Raw genomic sequence first — 16,758 nt, 5'->3', positions numbered from 1 at the left:
TGCTATGTATTTCCCTGTTACTGTGAAACTTTCATGTACAGGCCTGCTAGGGGTGTCATTCCAGCTTCTGGTCATTAGAGGGAGCTAGGGAGCCCTAGTTTATATAAGGCCCAGTCAAGGAAGGAAAAGTCAGTCTAGTCTAGAGTCTTAAGTGGGAGTCTACAGCTGCAGCCTGTAGTCTGAAGTTGGAGCTTAGACTATGTCAGAGACAAGTCCAGGCCTGAAGCCTGCGGACCAGGAGAGGGTATTGCAGTCCCTGTAACCGGGTTCCAGATCCAAGGAGAAGGTTCCCCTCCTGAATTTATATATGCAGAAGCAGGAAGACCACTGTTAAACAGTCTAGAGTTCAGAAGTTTCTAGAGCCTGAGGAAGCTGAGAGGGACAGAGGCAAGCCAAGGAAAGCAAGAGGTACTTAAGACAACAGAGGAGGTACTTTATAAGGATAAAACCAAGGATATACGCCAGAGCAGGGCATTGGACCTTGGAGAAGAGTTTCTATGTTCCAGGATCAGTCAGGAATAGAGTGCAAGCTGCCTGTACTGCAAGTCCTGTGTTTAACACTCTGAAATCACCTTGCTGTAACTGTATTGCCTGCATCAACTGTATTGAAAAATCGACTGTATGCAAAGGAACTGCGTTTCCGTTAATGTCCCTATATTCATGATAACTACTAAAGTTGGAGTTCTGCTTTAACATCACGTGTTCCTCAGTTATTCCTGCTATCAGCAAACGGCGTGCCACCGTTTAATTGGCACTGGCGTCACGAACATTTCCTATCATCACCTACCCTTGCAGAGAGTCAGCCGTCTCAGGTTAGTGTCTATTGCACTACAACACCCAGGAACACTATTAAACACAACTTGAGTACGCTGCAGATCTCTGGATCCATGTGAGGTACAGGGCTGGTTCAAGACAAGAGGTTGTCATGTACTATAGGATGCATGATTTTCATTTTTTACATTAATCATGGAATGATCCATTTAACCCTTTTGCAGTTCTCTACAGAAATCTGACATTTGACGATTTCCAAGGCTAGATTCATTACTGGTGGATCCATGCAGGTCGCCGACAGGACTCTTACCTATTATAGACGGGAGTCCTTGACAGACAGTGGCCTCTTCTGAACACACCGCGCAGGAAGGAGGACAGCTTTCCACCGAATAAAAGCATGTGCTGAGCAGGAGGAGGACGACACCTGGAAGACACATCAGGACAGAAACACTGTAGTCACAGTTCAGAAAGTGCTAATGATTGATTAGGGCCCGGAGGACATTGTCACGTCCCTCTCCTCCAGAAACGAATTCGTGTGGACTCATTATTCATGACGGGGCTTTGGAGACGAGAGAGCACTACATCATGTAGTCCGATCCCTGCACCATTAGTAGAAGGACTAGATGGTTCTGTGTCCAAGAATTATCATAGCTACAATCCAGAGACAATTTAAAGGGCAACTCCACTTCTAACAAATGTAAAAATTTTACGTCTCCATGAGATGGTGGCATGTCATTTGCTTTATTTCTTTTGCACTGATTTGACACACATCATGGCTTTTGTCTGTATTCTTATCCAGAGTTCCTTTTAAAATTCAGCTGGTCGCCCTTGGAAACAGACTGCAGTTGCATGCGTCAGATAGTCATGTGACCTAGCAATGTCACATGCTCTGTATCAGCTCTTCATATGACAAATCTGATGGGTAATTAGTAGGGTGTCATGGCTGTGTCACGGTCTTGTTGTTGTGCGCAGTGGCACGTTGCCGTGCATGCGGTTGCCTGGGGCAACATGTTGTTTCTGCATGTGTGTGAACTGCTCCTGATTCCCCTGTTCCTTCCCAGTCTGGTGTGTATGGGGTTAAGGTGTGGTGCTAGGTGTGTGCTGGGTGTGGCCTCGTGGCTCTTCATATTCTGGTCTTGTGAGTAGAGGTCAGTTGTCCTCCAGCCTTGGTGTGTGCTGGAGTTATGCTCTAGTTCGGCTTATTCCATCTGCCCAGTGCTTGAGGACCACCTTGTGGAACATCAAGGTCTTTAGCAATGTTTCTCCTTTGTTATACCGGTGTCTCCTTCCCTTCACTACCCTACGTTATGTGTGGTGTCGTTTGTATGGGTAGGTGTTATGTCTAGTTGTTGTTACATGTCTGGTGGTGTTTGTTGTCCAGCATGTTTGCTAGACATTCCCCTGACTATCTGTGTGTCCTCTGGAAGGGGGTGTCAGGGTTCCCTGGAGGGGGAACTACAATTCTGTATGCAGCTCTGCCTGGGGCCGCCATGTATCCTGTTTGCATGGGGGTCCAGGCAGTAACTGGTGTGCTGTATACCTGGGTGTGGTTGTCTGTACTGTGTCCTGTATGGTGTGTGGGCACTAGGACTCATGCACGGGTTCCAGTTGTGGTGGCTGCGGCAGGTAAGTGTGTTGTTCGGTGTGCTTACCTGCCGATCCAGTTGCTGTATACGGTCTCCACAGTTTCTTTGCAGCTAGGTCGGTGGAGACTACTGTTCATCCGTGTCTGGAATGAACAGGTCGTCTCAGCCCTTTCTCTTTTTGAGGGATTATCAGGGCGACTCAGGGTCCTAAGTTCCTGGGTATGAGCTGTCCTACCACCCAGGTCGCTCATACGGGTAGGAGTTAGGGCAAGGGTTAGGGAAGTAATAGGAGGTGACCTGCTCCCTTATCCCAGCCTCAGGCCTAGTTGCTTATCCACCGGGTCTTCATTGTATGGTGGGGAGTTTCCCCCACTCTCCACTGTGACATACTGTAGGGAATCTGTGACCAAAATCCAAGGCTGACATATACCGTGGATGTCCAGTTTGGTGTGACTTTTATGTTGTTATTTTTGCACATTTACTGCTATTGTGAGAGTTTTAATTTAAAGGGGTTCTCCTGGTATTTATATTGATGACCTGTCCTCAGGATAGGTCATCAATGTTAGATCGGCAGGGTCCTGGTGTTAGATGACGCTGGCGCTCTGTAGCACCACTCCCCCCATCCCGACCTCTTTGACTTCACCATACATTGGTCATGTGGCCTAGTTGCAGCTCAGCCCCATTCAAGTCAATGGGGCTAAACTGCAATATCAAATATGTAATGATCCAGAGTGCCATACCACTCCGCACCCTGCTACTGTCTCCTATGGGCTAACACAGTGTCATCTTATGCATTTATTGCAGGTCCTATACAATGTGCATTGCTATTCCTATGTAACTGTTAATGTTCATGTAATGTACCTGGTTACCAAAAGGTGTCAGCAAGCATGGCAGAGCTACATTTGCAGAGGATGGAGACTTCTTCCATTCTAATTCTCCCTCTAAGGAGGGGAGGGTTCTAGTTAGAGGTCAGTGGAGAGTACCCCCTGCTAGGGGAGGGAAGCAGGTCCACGTCCCTGCTGGACGTATCCTGCCTAAGCCAGCTAAAGCACCTTCAGCTCTGCTGGATATTGAGGCCACAGCTTGGAGCTTCTGAAGCCAGGAGGAAAAGATCACTGGTACTGATCTAGAGTCAGACTACAGAGAGAAGTTGCAGCATAAAGTAAGAAGCAAAGTTCTACAGAAAGCTTGTCAGCACAGCAGAGCCAGAGAGCAACAGATGTAGCAGAGTTGAGTTTGTTTGCCTGCCAGAGTTAATGCTAACGCCTGCAGCGAACCAAGATAAAGTCTGTAAACCGTTTGTAGAGACGTTTATGCAGAGTAAAGCTGTTTTCCAACTTCATCATAAGGTCTGGACTCAATTTATTTCTCCATCCCCTTTATCAACAACCCCCCTTTTCAATGCTTTGGAGCCAACGCCTAGGGTCTAGAGTATCCAGGTAGGAGCACCGTGACACGTGCACCAACATTAAGGGACATTTAGGCCACCCTACACCACTCTGGCATTCCTACACCTAGGTACCATCCACTGTATCCCTAAAAGGGGCCCTGTGCCCTTGTTGCTTCATTGCAACTGGCATCACAAAAACAAGTACTTTTTCCTCTTAAAGGGCCCTGGGGGGAGGTGCGCGCTGCATAAACACAGCCACTATACAATGTACGGCGGTGTGCTTGCAAAAACTGTCAGGAGCCGGATGCACTCCCCAGAGCTCCGGTGAGCGCTGCAAGTTCCTGAAGCAGCTAATTGATGGACTCGGACCCCCGCCGATGTGATAATGATAACATCCTGAGGATAGGTCATCATTATCCATTCCTGAATAACCCCTTTAACTTGGGCAACGCCTTTGAGCCATACTTGCCAACTCTTCTGGAACGTACGGGAGGTTTCGAGAAAAAAGGGAGTCCTCCCGCAGGTGGTAAATCTCCTGCAAAGCCCCAGCATGGCTGATTACTCCCAGGAGGAAGCCTTCCATGAGCTCTAACTGTATGTGGAGCCAGGATGCTGCGTCATTAGATGGTGTCCCGGCACCCATATGTGCTCTGAAGTGAAGTGATGCATCAAAAAAAGGAGAGGAACCTTTTTGAAAGCGGTGGGATCTAGCAAAAGGGGCGTATCTATAATGCTTTGCCCATCAGACTCATGCAGGCTGAATGCTAAAGGTTGGCAAGTGTGCTTTAAGGGTGACTATGTACAGTGAGAGGGATGAGAGGGGAAGATTGGCTTCTAGGAACACCTGCGATGATGTGTAAAGGACTCCTTGAGTCACTGGTCAGATCACACACAAACATTAGCCCTATGAGAACTAATATGGCTGACAGGAAGTGACTTCTAACAGGAAGTACCTGACAGGAAGTCACTTCCTGTACCAAAACTAAAGGCTGGAGATGTCAGGAGGGTCTGTGCATAGTCATTAATGGTGTAAACCAGTGTAAACTGGTGTAAAGGAAAACTGGCTTAGTTGCCCATGGCAACCAATCAGATTGAGGAATCTGATTGGTTCCTTTACATCAGTGTTGATAAATCTCTGCCTAAGTGTTCCTGTCTGGCGGTGCCAGTTACCTAAATGCTTTTTTCATAGGCTTCTTGGCAAATATTTTTGATGCTGACTACAACTAAAAATGCAGATGCCCTTTAAATACTGTAATGGATAATATATGACAATGCAATATTATCACTAACATTGTTATTTCTCTGTCTTCCGTTATCTCACAGGGAAGGCCGGAGTTCTCAGAAGTTGTGTCCAAGTTAGAAGAATGTCTCTGCAACATTGAGGTAATTGTCCTAGGATGATTTTAGAAACCTTAAAGGAGTTTTTCAGGATTAACAGATGTACTCATGTAGTTGCTTACCTCATGTACATCTTGCTCACATGCTCTCTCTTTTTCAATTTGCACCTGTTTCCCCATGTAAACCAATCTTTCTGTTTTGTTTCCTTCCTGTATGTAGCACTTCCTGTTCCTGTTTCCAACCAATCCCATGATGCACTTCTCCTTTCTCTGCCACAGCTCCAGCACCGCCCAGCTAGTTTATAGCTCCTCCCACCCAGCTATTTACATAGGCACTCCCCTATCATTGCCCCGCCCATAGACATGACATCACAGGAAATAAGAAAGAGCTGCATGGACAGGGTCATGTGACCACAGCCCAGAACTGAAAGGACATAAAAGAAATACATTACACAAATACAGCTGCCTTCATAAAGGGTTTTAAAGGATTTGATGCAAAGCAGAAAACCTCTTTAAAGTGAGTTTCCGCCTTTCATTATCATGTCGTTTTTAGGTCAACAGCCCATGAAGCTGATTTAATCCAGATTTATAAACTTCAACTTTTTAAAAAGTTACAAAAGTTGTTGCCATCTAACTCCAGTAAATGGGCGGTGTAAAAAGTGGTGACTATAGAGAAGGTTCCTTAAAGCGAACCTGTCACCATGATTTTGCACACAGAGCTGGGGACATGGGCTGCTAGATGGCCACTAGCACATCTGCAGTACCCAGGTCCCACAGCTCTCCGCGCTTTTATTGTGTTAAAAAACAGTTTTGAGTGATATGCAAATTACGTGATATGAGTCCTGTAGCCGGAGATGAGTCAAGCCGGAAAGGAGCCCAGCACCGCCCCGCGTCCTCCGATTCTCCTCCTTGCCTGCTGACGTCACAGAGCTGGAGCGCCTAAATCTCGCGATGCGCGAGCTAGCGCATGCGCAGTGTCGGCATCATGTTCATTCCCTGTGCTGGCATCAGCACAGGGAACGAACTGCGCATGCGCTAGCTCGCGCATCGCGAGATTTCGGCGCTCCAGCTCTGTGACGTCAGCAGGCAAGGAGGAGAATCGGAGGACGCGGGGCGGTGCTGGGCTCCTTTCCGGCTTGACTCATCTCCAGCTACAGGACTCATATCACGTAATTTGCATATTGATCAAAACTGTTTTTTAACACAATAAAAGCGCAGAGAGCTGTGGGACCTGGGTACTGCAGATGTGCTAGTGGCCATCTAGCAGCCCATGTCCCCAGCTCTATGCCAAAATCATGGTGACAGGTTCGCTTTAAAGGCTATGGACACCTTCGGAGAATTTTTTTTATGATTGCCTCTTATTCATTTTGAGCTAAAAATAATTTTTTCAGTTGACCTTTATTAAAAATGTTCAGCCATTTCTGAGATGCAAGGGTTAAAGATCAGTCTATTTGCAAGCTGTTTTTTTTATTGTCTGACAGCTGATTGCTCATGTGTAGCTCTTATCTCTGATCTCCTGCCCCCATAAAAACTCAATGTAGCTCAATTCTTATCAAACTGATAAGAACATGACTTAAATAAGTGCATATGAGGTCAGGAGATCAGAAATAAGAGCTACACATGAGCTCTCAGATGACGGGAGTCAAAGAAAACTGTAACAGCTTGAAAACCGACTGTTTTTTAAACCATCTATTTCATAAATGGCTGAACATTTTAACAAACACCAATTCCAAAAACAGATTTTTAGCCCAAAATGAGTAGAGTGCAATCATAAAAAAAATTCACCCAAAAGTATAAATATGTTTTAAAGGGGTATTCCCATCTGGACATTTATTGCATACGGATTAGCCTATCCCATAATTGTCCTGCAGTTGCCGGTCCCACCTCTGTGGCCCTCACGTGAACGGAAAGCTGTTTTTGTTTTGCAATAGGCATAGAGGTTGGACTCGCACCTATAGGACATTTATGGCATATCCTAATGATATGCCCTAAATGTGCAGATGGGAATACCCCTTTAAACAGAAGCTGGAGATAAGCGGCTGCCAGGTCCCTCTTGTACCACCTATCACTAGTGGGAATAATGATTATAGATAACGTCTCTGAGGGCCCTGTGTGGCTTGTGCACCGGGGGCCCAGGACATCTGGATGGAAGCGTCACCTTTCACCGCCATGGTCCCGTCACGTCTCGGCCCTGATAGATTCCTACATTACTAGCGGGAGGACATCATTTTTAGATATTTCTTGATAAATGAGGTTCTTTATTGCTTCCTCCTCCTCCTTGTATTACCAGCATTATCGGAGATTGTTTGTATGAAACACGGCGAAATTGACAGCAGAGGCGGCTTAAGAAAATCCAGTGGCGGGCGCAGTGTCAGGGCGGATAAATAATCTCAGGTGGATCGTCGCGGCTTACTACAAATTGTGTATTTTGTTAGCGTCTGCGGCGCCTGATGAATATAGTCTGAGGTCTCCGTACAAGCCACATACATCACGTCGCGGGACGACGGAGCAGCGCGGGGCACATTAACCACTGCTATGACTATTAAACAGCCGCCATTCCCATTACACCAGACACATTGATTATGCGCTGTGACTGCCGGCTCGGGTGTCCTAATGACAGTGCCACCTGCTGATATTATACAAGGAGATGGATGAGAGCGCTTTCCGCAAATCTGATCTCATTAACCACGACATCAGTACGCTTAGAATAGGGGCCTTTTCTCGAAAACTATAAAAAAAAAAGAGGTCGCTGAGCCCAGAAAACCACTCTAAAGGGGTTATGCCATGATTGACATAAAAATCGGACATCATATAGTCTATGACAAACTTAGAACCAGCTCTGTACCTCACATGGACCCAGAGATCTCCCCATTCATTGCTTCGCTACATTTATATCAAACTGGCAGCTCAGGGTGTGTCCTTTCTGCTGCCGCTCAGGGGGGCGTGTCCTTTCTGCTGCATCTCTCTCCCCATCACTGCTCATAGGCAGCTGAAGGATGGAGCTTAGCGTGTGCGACCACTTCATTGAGGTGGACGGAGAAATATATATTTTTTAAAAGCAGCAGGTGGCGCTATAAAGATACATTTTATTGAATAACTCACTGGCTATGCTAAATTTTTAATTACATGCAATTACAAAAGTATTCAGGTCCAGGTGCTGGTTTGAAAACTGCAGAATATTCTTTGTGGGACAACCCCTTTAAAGGGGGTTTGTGGTTCTTATATGCCAATTTCAAAATAGCTGGACACATCTCAGGAGGTTACAATTTCACGTTAAATGCAGCGAACTCAGGAGAGGGCAGCACGGGATGGGAGTGGTAGTTGTGGCCCGGAGGGTGGTTGTAGTGCTCGCAGATCACAGTGACAATCTCCTTCCTGGCTCTCCCTGGGATCATCCTGTGACTTGGGGGCGCACCCTTTCTTTGCTCGCTGCGCACCCTGATGCTGATGCTCCTGCCTAGTGGTAGTTGGGGCCCTTGTTTTTATTCTTCTCGGTGCACGGAGGGAGGGAATGTGCACTGGCCGGCGAATGGTGAAGTCATTGACCACGCCAGTTGTTGTAAATAAACAAGTCTCTCTTTACTAAAGTGCAGAATAGGAGTTGTAGTACATTCAGCAATAACAAGGCACAGTTCCAAAGTAGATCACAGTGCAAATCCTTCCCCAATAGCAACATATGGACAACAGCAATGATGGGGGTTGTAGTACTCCGTCTCTCTAAAGTCTCTCTGCAGAACCTTAAGTTGACAATAAGGTTCTTGGTAAACATTTCTGCAAATTCCCGGACTGAGGGGTGCAGATTTAAAGGGGTTGTCTCACTTTAGCAAATAGCATTTATCATGTAGAGAAAGTTAATACAAGGCAGTTACTAATGTATTGGGATTGTCCATAGTGCTTCCTTTTCTTGCTAGACCAATTTTTCCACAACATTATACGCTTCTCGTTTTCATGCTTACGACCACCCTACAATCCAGCAGCGGTGGTCACGCTTGCGCGCTATAGCCTATGTGCACTCCTATGGGCCCAGCCAACATGGAAGCCAGCTCTTTTTCTTATAGCATGCAAGCACGGCCACCACTGCTGGATTGCAGGGTTTTTCGTAACTATGGAAATGAGGAAGCAATATGGATAATAACAATACATTAGTAAGTGTCTTGTATTACTTTTCTCTACATGATAAATTCTATTTGCTAAAGTGAGACAACCCCTTTAAGATGCAGCTGGCCGGACTGTCTCAAAGTGTGGAAGGGTGTGTTAGCCATGGTCTCTCTCAAAGCAGCAAAGCCTCTCTGTGTCACCGCCAGATCTTTGAGAAGTTCTGATAGACGTTCTTCAGTACCTCCTGCATGATCTTCTTTTGTTTTGCTTTCGCTTTGACATCTCTCCTCCCTCTCCCAGCTGTCATCTATTAGCAGTGATTGCCTCCTTATATATCTCCTCCCATACTTCCTCACTTTGCGGTTTATACAACTTCCTGGATTGTGCTCATGCTAGAAGCTGCTACTGCTGCATCCACAGATAAGTCTGTTCCTTTGTTTGTGTATTCCTGTTGGCTTGTTCCTAGGTGACCCTGACTCCCTCCGTATTAAGTGTAGGGAGCCGGTGGTCGTGTTCCCTCACTATTATAGGGTGTTCAGGTGTCATACAGTCGAGGCACGAGGGCATGCAATTATCTATCATAGAGATTTTTGCATGGGCTGAGCAGTACGGGAGAGTGCTAGGGCTTTTACAGGGCTCACCCTTATGTTCCTTAGTTTTGGTTCAAGTCAGTCGGATCTTCATTTGTGTCTTCTAGTTTTCTGCAACACCATCCATGACACTCTGCCATAAACGTGCACATCACCTTGCTGACTGACTCCAGTGCACGGCCTTATAGATTCTGGACCTTCTGATTTCTCTCTCTCTGAAGCCCCTTTGTCTCTCATTGAAGAGACACAGTGGGGTATGGAGACTTATATTCAGGCAATGTTCCCTGGGAAAATAAAGTAGTTTACAACAGAAAGACCAGAGACCTCATCTGTAGACGACACTGGTTCTGGGTTCTTACTCTGAAAAACGTCTTCCCATAGTGCATCCTGGTGAAGTCTCTTCCCCAGGTAAGTGACGCACCCACCCATTCGTCCACCTTAAGTAACATGATTCATCAGACCAGGCCTTCTTCTTCCATTGCTCCATGGTCGAGCTGTGATGCCCATTGTAGGTAATTTTGGTGGTGGACAGGGGTCAACATGGGCACTCTGCTCACACAGCACCATATACTGTAAGCTGCCATGATCTGACACTATTTTATCTTGGCCAGCGGTAATTTTTTTAAGCAATTTGCTCTACTCTAGCTCTTCTGTAAGGCTGGACCAGGTGAGCTAGCCTTCACCCCCATTTGCATGAATGAGCCTTTTGACCAGGTCACCTGGCTCACCGCCGCTCCTTCCTTGGACCACTTTTGGTAGGTACTAACCACTGCATATCAGGAACACCCCACAAGACTGCCCTCATGGAGCTGCTCTGACCTACTGCTCTACACATCACCATTTTACCCTTGTCAAAGTTGCCCAGATCCTTACACTTGCCCATTTTTCCTGCTTCCAACGCATTAACTTCACATCACATGTTCATAAATAGTGATGGACGAACATCGTTCAGGACGGTTCGCGAATGCGATCAAATGTTCACGAACCGCAAGTTCGTGGCGGGCCCCATTCACTTTAATGGCAGGTGAACCTGAAAAACCTTCAGCTCATATTTGCAGCCACCAAATACTTGGTAGAAGTGTACAAATAGCCCCACAACATGGAAAGTGACATACCAGAGGGGGGATCAATGACAAAAATTCCAATAAAAAATCTGTATCTTAATCAGGGGACATTTTTATGCGTCTTAAAGGGAAATTCTCTGAAATGTGCCCTGTTGGAGCCTAGAAAAATGTTATTTTAGGCCACGGGAGTACAGGCCTTAAAAATTAGGCATTCACCTGACAAAAAAGAAATTCTGATTATGTGGCTCGAGATACATTATGTGGTCAATAGATACAAATTTTACTGTAGGCCACTGGACTACAGGCCCCAAACATTAGGCATTCACGGGACAGAAAAGATAAAGTGATTATGTGGATGTGGCTGGAGGTATATTACATGGTCAATGGATATCAATTTTACTAAAGGCCAGTACAAATACAGGTCAAATACATATGTTTAACCTCTTAAGGACAGATGATGTATCGGTACGGCATGTTCTCCTGGTACTTAACCCCTTAAGGACTTAGGACGTATCGGTACGGCATGGGTCCCGAGTCCTTAAGGACCCATGACGTACTGGTACGTCATGAGTTTAAAATAGGATTGCGGCGCCCTGGGGGTTAATCTGAATGGGATGCCGGCTGAAATCATTCAGCCGGCATCCTGTCACAACGCTGAGGGGGGTCATGTGACCCCCCGTATCGGCGATCGCAGCAAACCGCAGGTCAATTCAGACCTGCGGTTTGCTGCGCTTTTAGCCGATTCTGATCCCCTGACCGCGGGGATCAAACTTTAAAACGCCCAAAATTAAGTTTTATTTAACCCCCCCTGCACCCCTGAATGATATTATGTGGGCGGGTGGTGCAGGGGGGGTGTCACAGGCGGTGCGGGAGGCGGGCGGTGCGGCAGGCGGGATCGCGATCCCCCGCCCGCCCCCCCCCTTGAATAATCGTTGGCGTCTAGTGGGTATGCCAGGGTGCCAGCACATTGCTGACACCCTGGTATAAACGGCTGACATCGGTGATGCGATGTCAGCCGTTTAACCCTTTCCATACAGCGGTCCGTGCGGACCGCTGTATGGAAAAGGTTAACAGCTCAGTGAGCTCCCTCCCTCTCCGATCGGGGGGCTGCTGTGCCTTTGCAGCCCCCCGATGGGAGAGGGAGAGAGCTCCCAGACAGCCCCCCGACACCCCCGTCCTTACCCTTCCCGTCTGCGTAGTTCTGATCACTACTGAGCAGACGGGGAAGGTTCCCATGGCAACAGGACGCCGTCTCAGGCATCCTGCTGTCCATGGTGCTGAACAGATCTGTGCTAAAGGCAGGGATCTGTTCAGACAAAGTGTAAGTAAAATACAGTACAGTACAATATATATTGTACTGTACTGTATTATACAGACATCAGACCCACTGGATCTTCAAGAACCAAGTGGGTCTGGGTCCAAAAAATGTAAAAAAAAAGTGAAAAAATACACTACACATATCAGGTATCGCCGCGTCCGTAACGACCTGATCTATAAAACGGTCATGTTACTTTCCCCGCACGGTGAACGCCATAAAAAAAAATGAGAAAATTGAAATTTTGCCCACCTTACTTCCCAAAAAAGGTAATAAAAGTGATCAAAAAAGTCGCATGTACGCCAACATAGTACCAATCAAACCGTCATCTCATCCCGCAAAAATCATACCCTACCCAAGATAATCGCCCAAAAACTGAAAAAACTATGGCTCTTAGACTATGGAAACACTAAAACATGATTTTTTTTGTTTCAAAAATGAAATCATTGTGTAAAACTTAAATAAATAAAAAAAAAGTATACATATTAGGTATCGACGCGTCCGTATCGACCGGCTCTATAAAAATATCACATGACCTAACCCCTCAGGTGACCACCGTAAAAAAATAAAAATAAAAACGGTGTAAAAAAAGCCATTTTTTGTCATCTTACGTCACAAAAAGTGTAATAGCAAGCGATCAAAAAGTCATATGCACCCCAAAATAGTGCCAATCAAACCCTCATCTCATCCCGCAAAAATGAGACCCTACTTAAGATAATCGCCCAAAAACTGAAAAAACTATGGCTCTTAGACTATGGAGACACTAAAACATTTTTTTTTTTTAAAAATGAAATCATCGTGTAAAACTTACATAAATAAATAAAATTGTATACATATTAGGTATTGCCACGTCCGTGACAACCTGCTCTATAAAATTACCACATGTTCTAACCTGTCAGATGAATGTTGTAAATAACAAAAAAAAAAACAGTGCCAAAAAAGCTATTTTTTGTTACCTTGCCTCACAAAAAGTGTAATATAGAGCAACCAAAAATCATATGTACCCTAAACTAGTACCAACAAAACTGCCACCCTATCCCGTAGTTTCTAAAATGGAGTCACTTTTTTGGAGTTTCTACTCTAGGGGTGCATCAGGGGGGCTTCAAATGGGACATGGTGTCAAAATAACCAGTCCAGCAAAATCTGCCTTCCAAAAACCGTATGGCATTCCTTTCCTTCTGCGCCCTGCCGTGTGCCCGTACAGCGGTTTACGACCACATATTGGGTGTTTCTGTAAACTACAGAATCAGGGCCATAAATAATGAGTTTTGTTTGGCTGTTAACCCTTGCTTTGTAACTGGGAAAAAAATATTAAAATGGAAAATCTGCCAAAAAAGTGAAATTTTGAAATTGTATCTCTATTTTCCATTAAATCTTGTGCAACACCTAAAGGGTTAACAAAGTTTGTAAAATCAGTTTTGAATACCTTGAGGGGTGTAGTTTCTTATATGGGGTCACTTTTATGGAGTTTCTACTCTAGGGGTGCATCAGGGGGGCTTCAAATGGGACATGGTGTCAAAAAACCAGTCCAGCAAAATCTGGCTTCCAAAAACCATACGGCGCACCTTTCCCTCTACGCCCTACTGTGTGCCCGTACAGTAGTTTACGGCCACATATGGGGTGTTTCTGTAAACGGCAGAGTCAGGGCAATAAAGATACAGTCTTGTTTGGCTGTTAACCCTTGCTTTGTTAGTGGAAAAAATGGGTTAAAATGGAAAATTTGGCAAAAAAATGAAATTCTCAAATTTCATCCCCATTTGCCAATAACTCTTGTGCAACACCTAAAGGGTTAACGAAGTTTGTAAAATCAGTTTTGAATACCTTGAGGGGTGTAGTTTATAGAATGGGGTCATTTTTGGGTGGTTTCTATTATGTAAGCCTCGCAATGTGACTTCAGACCTGTAGATTTGCTTCTAAACTTCTAAGCCTTGTAACATCCCCAAAAAATTTAATAGCATTCCCAAAATGCTACAAACATGAAGTAGACATATAGGGAATGTAAAGTCATCACAATTTTTGGGGGTATTACTATGTATTACAGAAGTAGAGAAACTGAAACTTTGAAATTTGCAAACTTTTCGAAATTTTTGGTAAATATGGTATTTTTTTATGCAAAAAAATTTACTTTTTTGACCCAATTTTAGCAGTGTCATGAAGTACAATATGTGACGAAAAAACAATCTCAGAACGGCCTGGATAAGTCAAAGCGTTTTAAAGTTATCAGCACTTAAAGTGACACTGGTCATATTTGCAAAAAATGGCCAAGTCCTTAAGGTGAAATAGGGCTCAGTCCTTAAGGGGTTAAGGACACATGACGTACCGATACGTCATGTATAGTGCTGATCACTGCCGCCTGGCGGGCGATGATAGGCACCTTGGCTAAATACGCCGGGGGGTCCTGTGACCCCCCCCATGTCGTCGATCGCAGCAAACCGCAGGTCAATTCAGACCTGCGGTTTCGGAAGTTTCTGATCAGAAGCTTTAAATAAGCTTTATTTTAATGTTTAAACCCCCCCCTGCTGCCCTCTTTGTTAATTGCTGGTGGGCGCAGCGGGGGGGGGGATGTGGGGAGTGCTTGGGGGGGGGGGGGGCAGGCATGCGATTATCCGCCCGCCCCCCCTCTCAGGATAGCCGAGTGGTTTGCAGAGTGTCAGCACATTGCTGACACTCTGCTTGAAACGCCTGACATCTGTGCTGGCACAGATGCCATGCGTTTAACCCCTTCCATGCCGCGGTCCATAGGGACCACTGTATGGAAAAGGTTAAGAGGGAGGGAGCTCCCTCCGTCTCCCATCGGGGGCTGCTGTGCCTTTTCAGCCCCCGATGGGAGAGGGAGGGGGCCCCCCTCCCTCCCCATCACCCACTGCTCTGCTGTGGCAGCGAGTGATGGGTACCACAGGCATCCGGCTGTCCATTGTACTGCTCAGAGGCTGTCCATGGTGCTGATTAGACTTCTGCTAAAGGCAGAAGTCTAATCAGACTTTGTAAAGTGAATATACAGTACAGTACACTATATAGTGTACTGTACTGTATTATACAGACATCAGACCCACTGGATCTTCAAGAACCAAGTGGGTCTGGGTCAAAAAAAGTAAAAAAAAAAAGTGAAAAATCAAAAAACACATTTATCACTGATTAAAAATGAAAAAAATTAAATTCCCTACACATGTTTGATATCACTGCGTCCGTAATGACCTGATCTATAAAACGGTCATGTTACTTTACCCGCACGGTGAACGCCATAAAAAAACTTAAAAAAAACTATGATGAAATTGAAATTTTGCCCACTTTACTTCCCAAAAAAGGTAATAAAACTGATCAAAAAAGTCGTATGTACGCCAAAATAGTACCAATCAAACCGTCACCTCATCCCGCAAAAATGAGACCCTGCCTAAGATAATCGCCCAAAAACTGAAAAATCTATGGCTCTCAGAATATGGAGACACTAAAAGCAGATTTTTTTGTTTTTGTTTCAAAAATGAAATAATTGTGTAAAACTTACATAAATAAAAAAAATGTATACATATTAGGTATTGCCGTGTCCGTAATAACCTGCTCTATAAAAATATCACATGACCTAACCCCTCAGGTGAATACAGTAAAAAAACAAAAAACAAAAAAAACGGTGTAAAAAAGCAATTTCTTGTCACTTTACATCACAAAAAGTGTAATAACAAGCGATCAAAAAGTCACACGCACCCCAAAATAGTGCCAATCAAACCGTCATCTCATCCCGCAAAAATCATACCCTACCCAAGATATTTGCCCAAAAACTGAAAAAACTATGGCTCTCAGACTGATTTTAGACCTGCATCTATTATACCTCGTACCTCACATATTACACTGCTGTATATACAATATACCTGTACACACTTCATCTATTATACCTCGTACCTAACATATCAGTACACTGCTGTATATACTATATATCTGTACACACTGCATCTATTATACCTTGTACCTCACATATCAGTACACTGCAATATATACTATATATCTGTACATATTGCATCTATAATACTGTGTAATATATTCAGTGTGTGTGTATATATATATATATATATATATATATATATACATATACAGAGCAGTGTATTGATGTGAGGCATACAAGGTAGATGCAGTGTTTATAGAAATATGTGGTCAGTTATGCATTATAGTCACTGTGTGTGTGAGGTACATGAGGTAGTGGTTACTGTAACTGTCTGAAGTATTATACATGAGTGTGCAATCAGTAAAAACAGGGCATGGGTAGGGGGTAAATGACAAGAAGTGGAGGACCTCCTCTTACCACTCCATTCCAGTCTGTATGGATCAATGCAGAGCTGATTGTGAACTTCTAATACTTGCTGTTAGGGGGTTGAAGGACCTGTGATGATGTCATCACAGGTCCTGGCAGATGTACTGTTCTAACCTGGGAACTACACTTTACTCTGTGCAGTGCCCTTACAGGACCTGTGTGACATCATCAAAGGTCCTTTAGCTTTAGAAAGATAGACAGGAGCAACTAGGGGGTGGGGCCTCTCCTCCACTGCGGGCCCCTCTTCCTCAGGGGGCCACATAGCAGCTGCATGGTCTGCCTATATGGTAGGTATGCCACTGGCACT

At 45.0% G+C, this 16,758-nt stretch overlaps 1 protein-coding gene across 4 annotated transcripts in view; it reads left to right on the top strand.

Moving 5' to 3' along the window:
* Positions 1–16,758, top strand: part of TNNI3K (TNNI3 interacting kinase) — a 230,894-nt gene that overhangs the window by 171,496 nt on the left and 42,640 nt on the right. For all 4 annotated transcript variants that reach the window (XR_005774108.1, XR_005774106.1, XM_040406705.1 and 1 more), the window contains one exon: positions 5,071–5,130. Coding sequence is in view for 2 of the 4 variants with exons in the window: in XM_040406705.1 (XP_040262639.1) it covers positions 5,071–5,130 (60 nt within the window). In the remaining 2 variants the exon portion in view is untranslated. The remainder of the gene's footprint in view (positions 1–5,070; positions 5,131–16,758) is intronic.

This window comes from Bufo bufo, chromosome 9 (assembly GCF_905171765.1).
Source record: "Bufo bufo chromosome 9, aBufBuf1.1, whole genome shotgun sequence".
Lineage (NCBI taxonomy): Eukaryota > Metazoa > Chordata > Amphibia > Anura > Bufonidae > Bufo > Bufo bufo.
The sequence above is the reverse complement of the archived record's forward strand: the minus strand, read 5'-3'. Positions and strand labels throughout refer to the sequence as shown.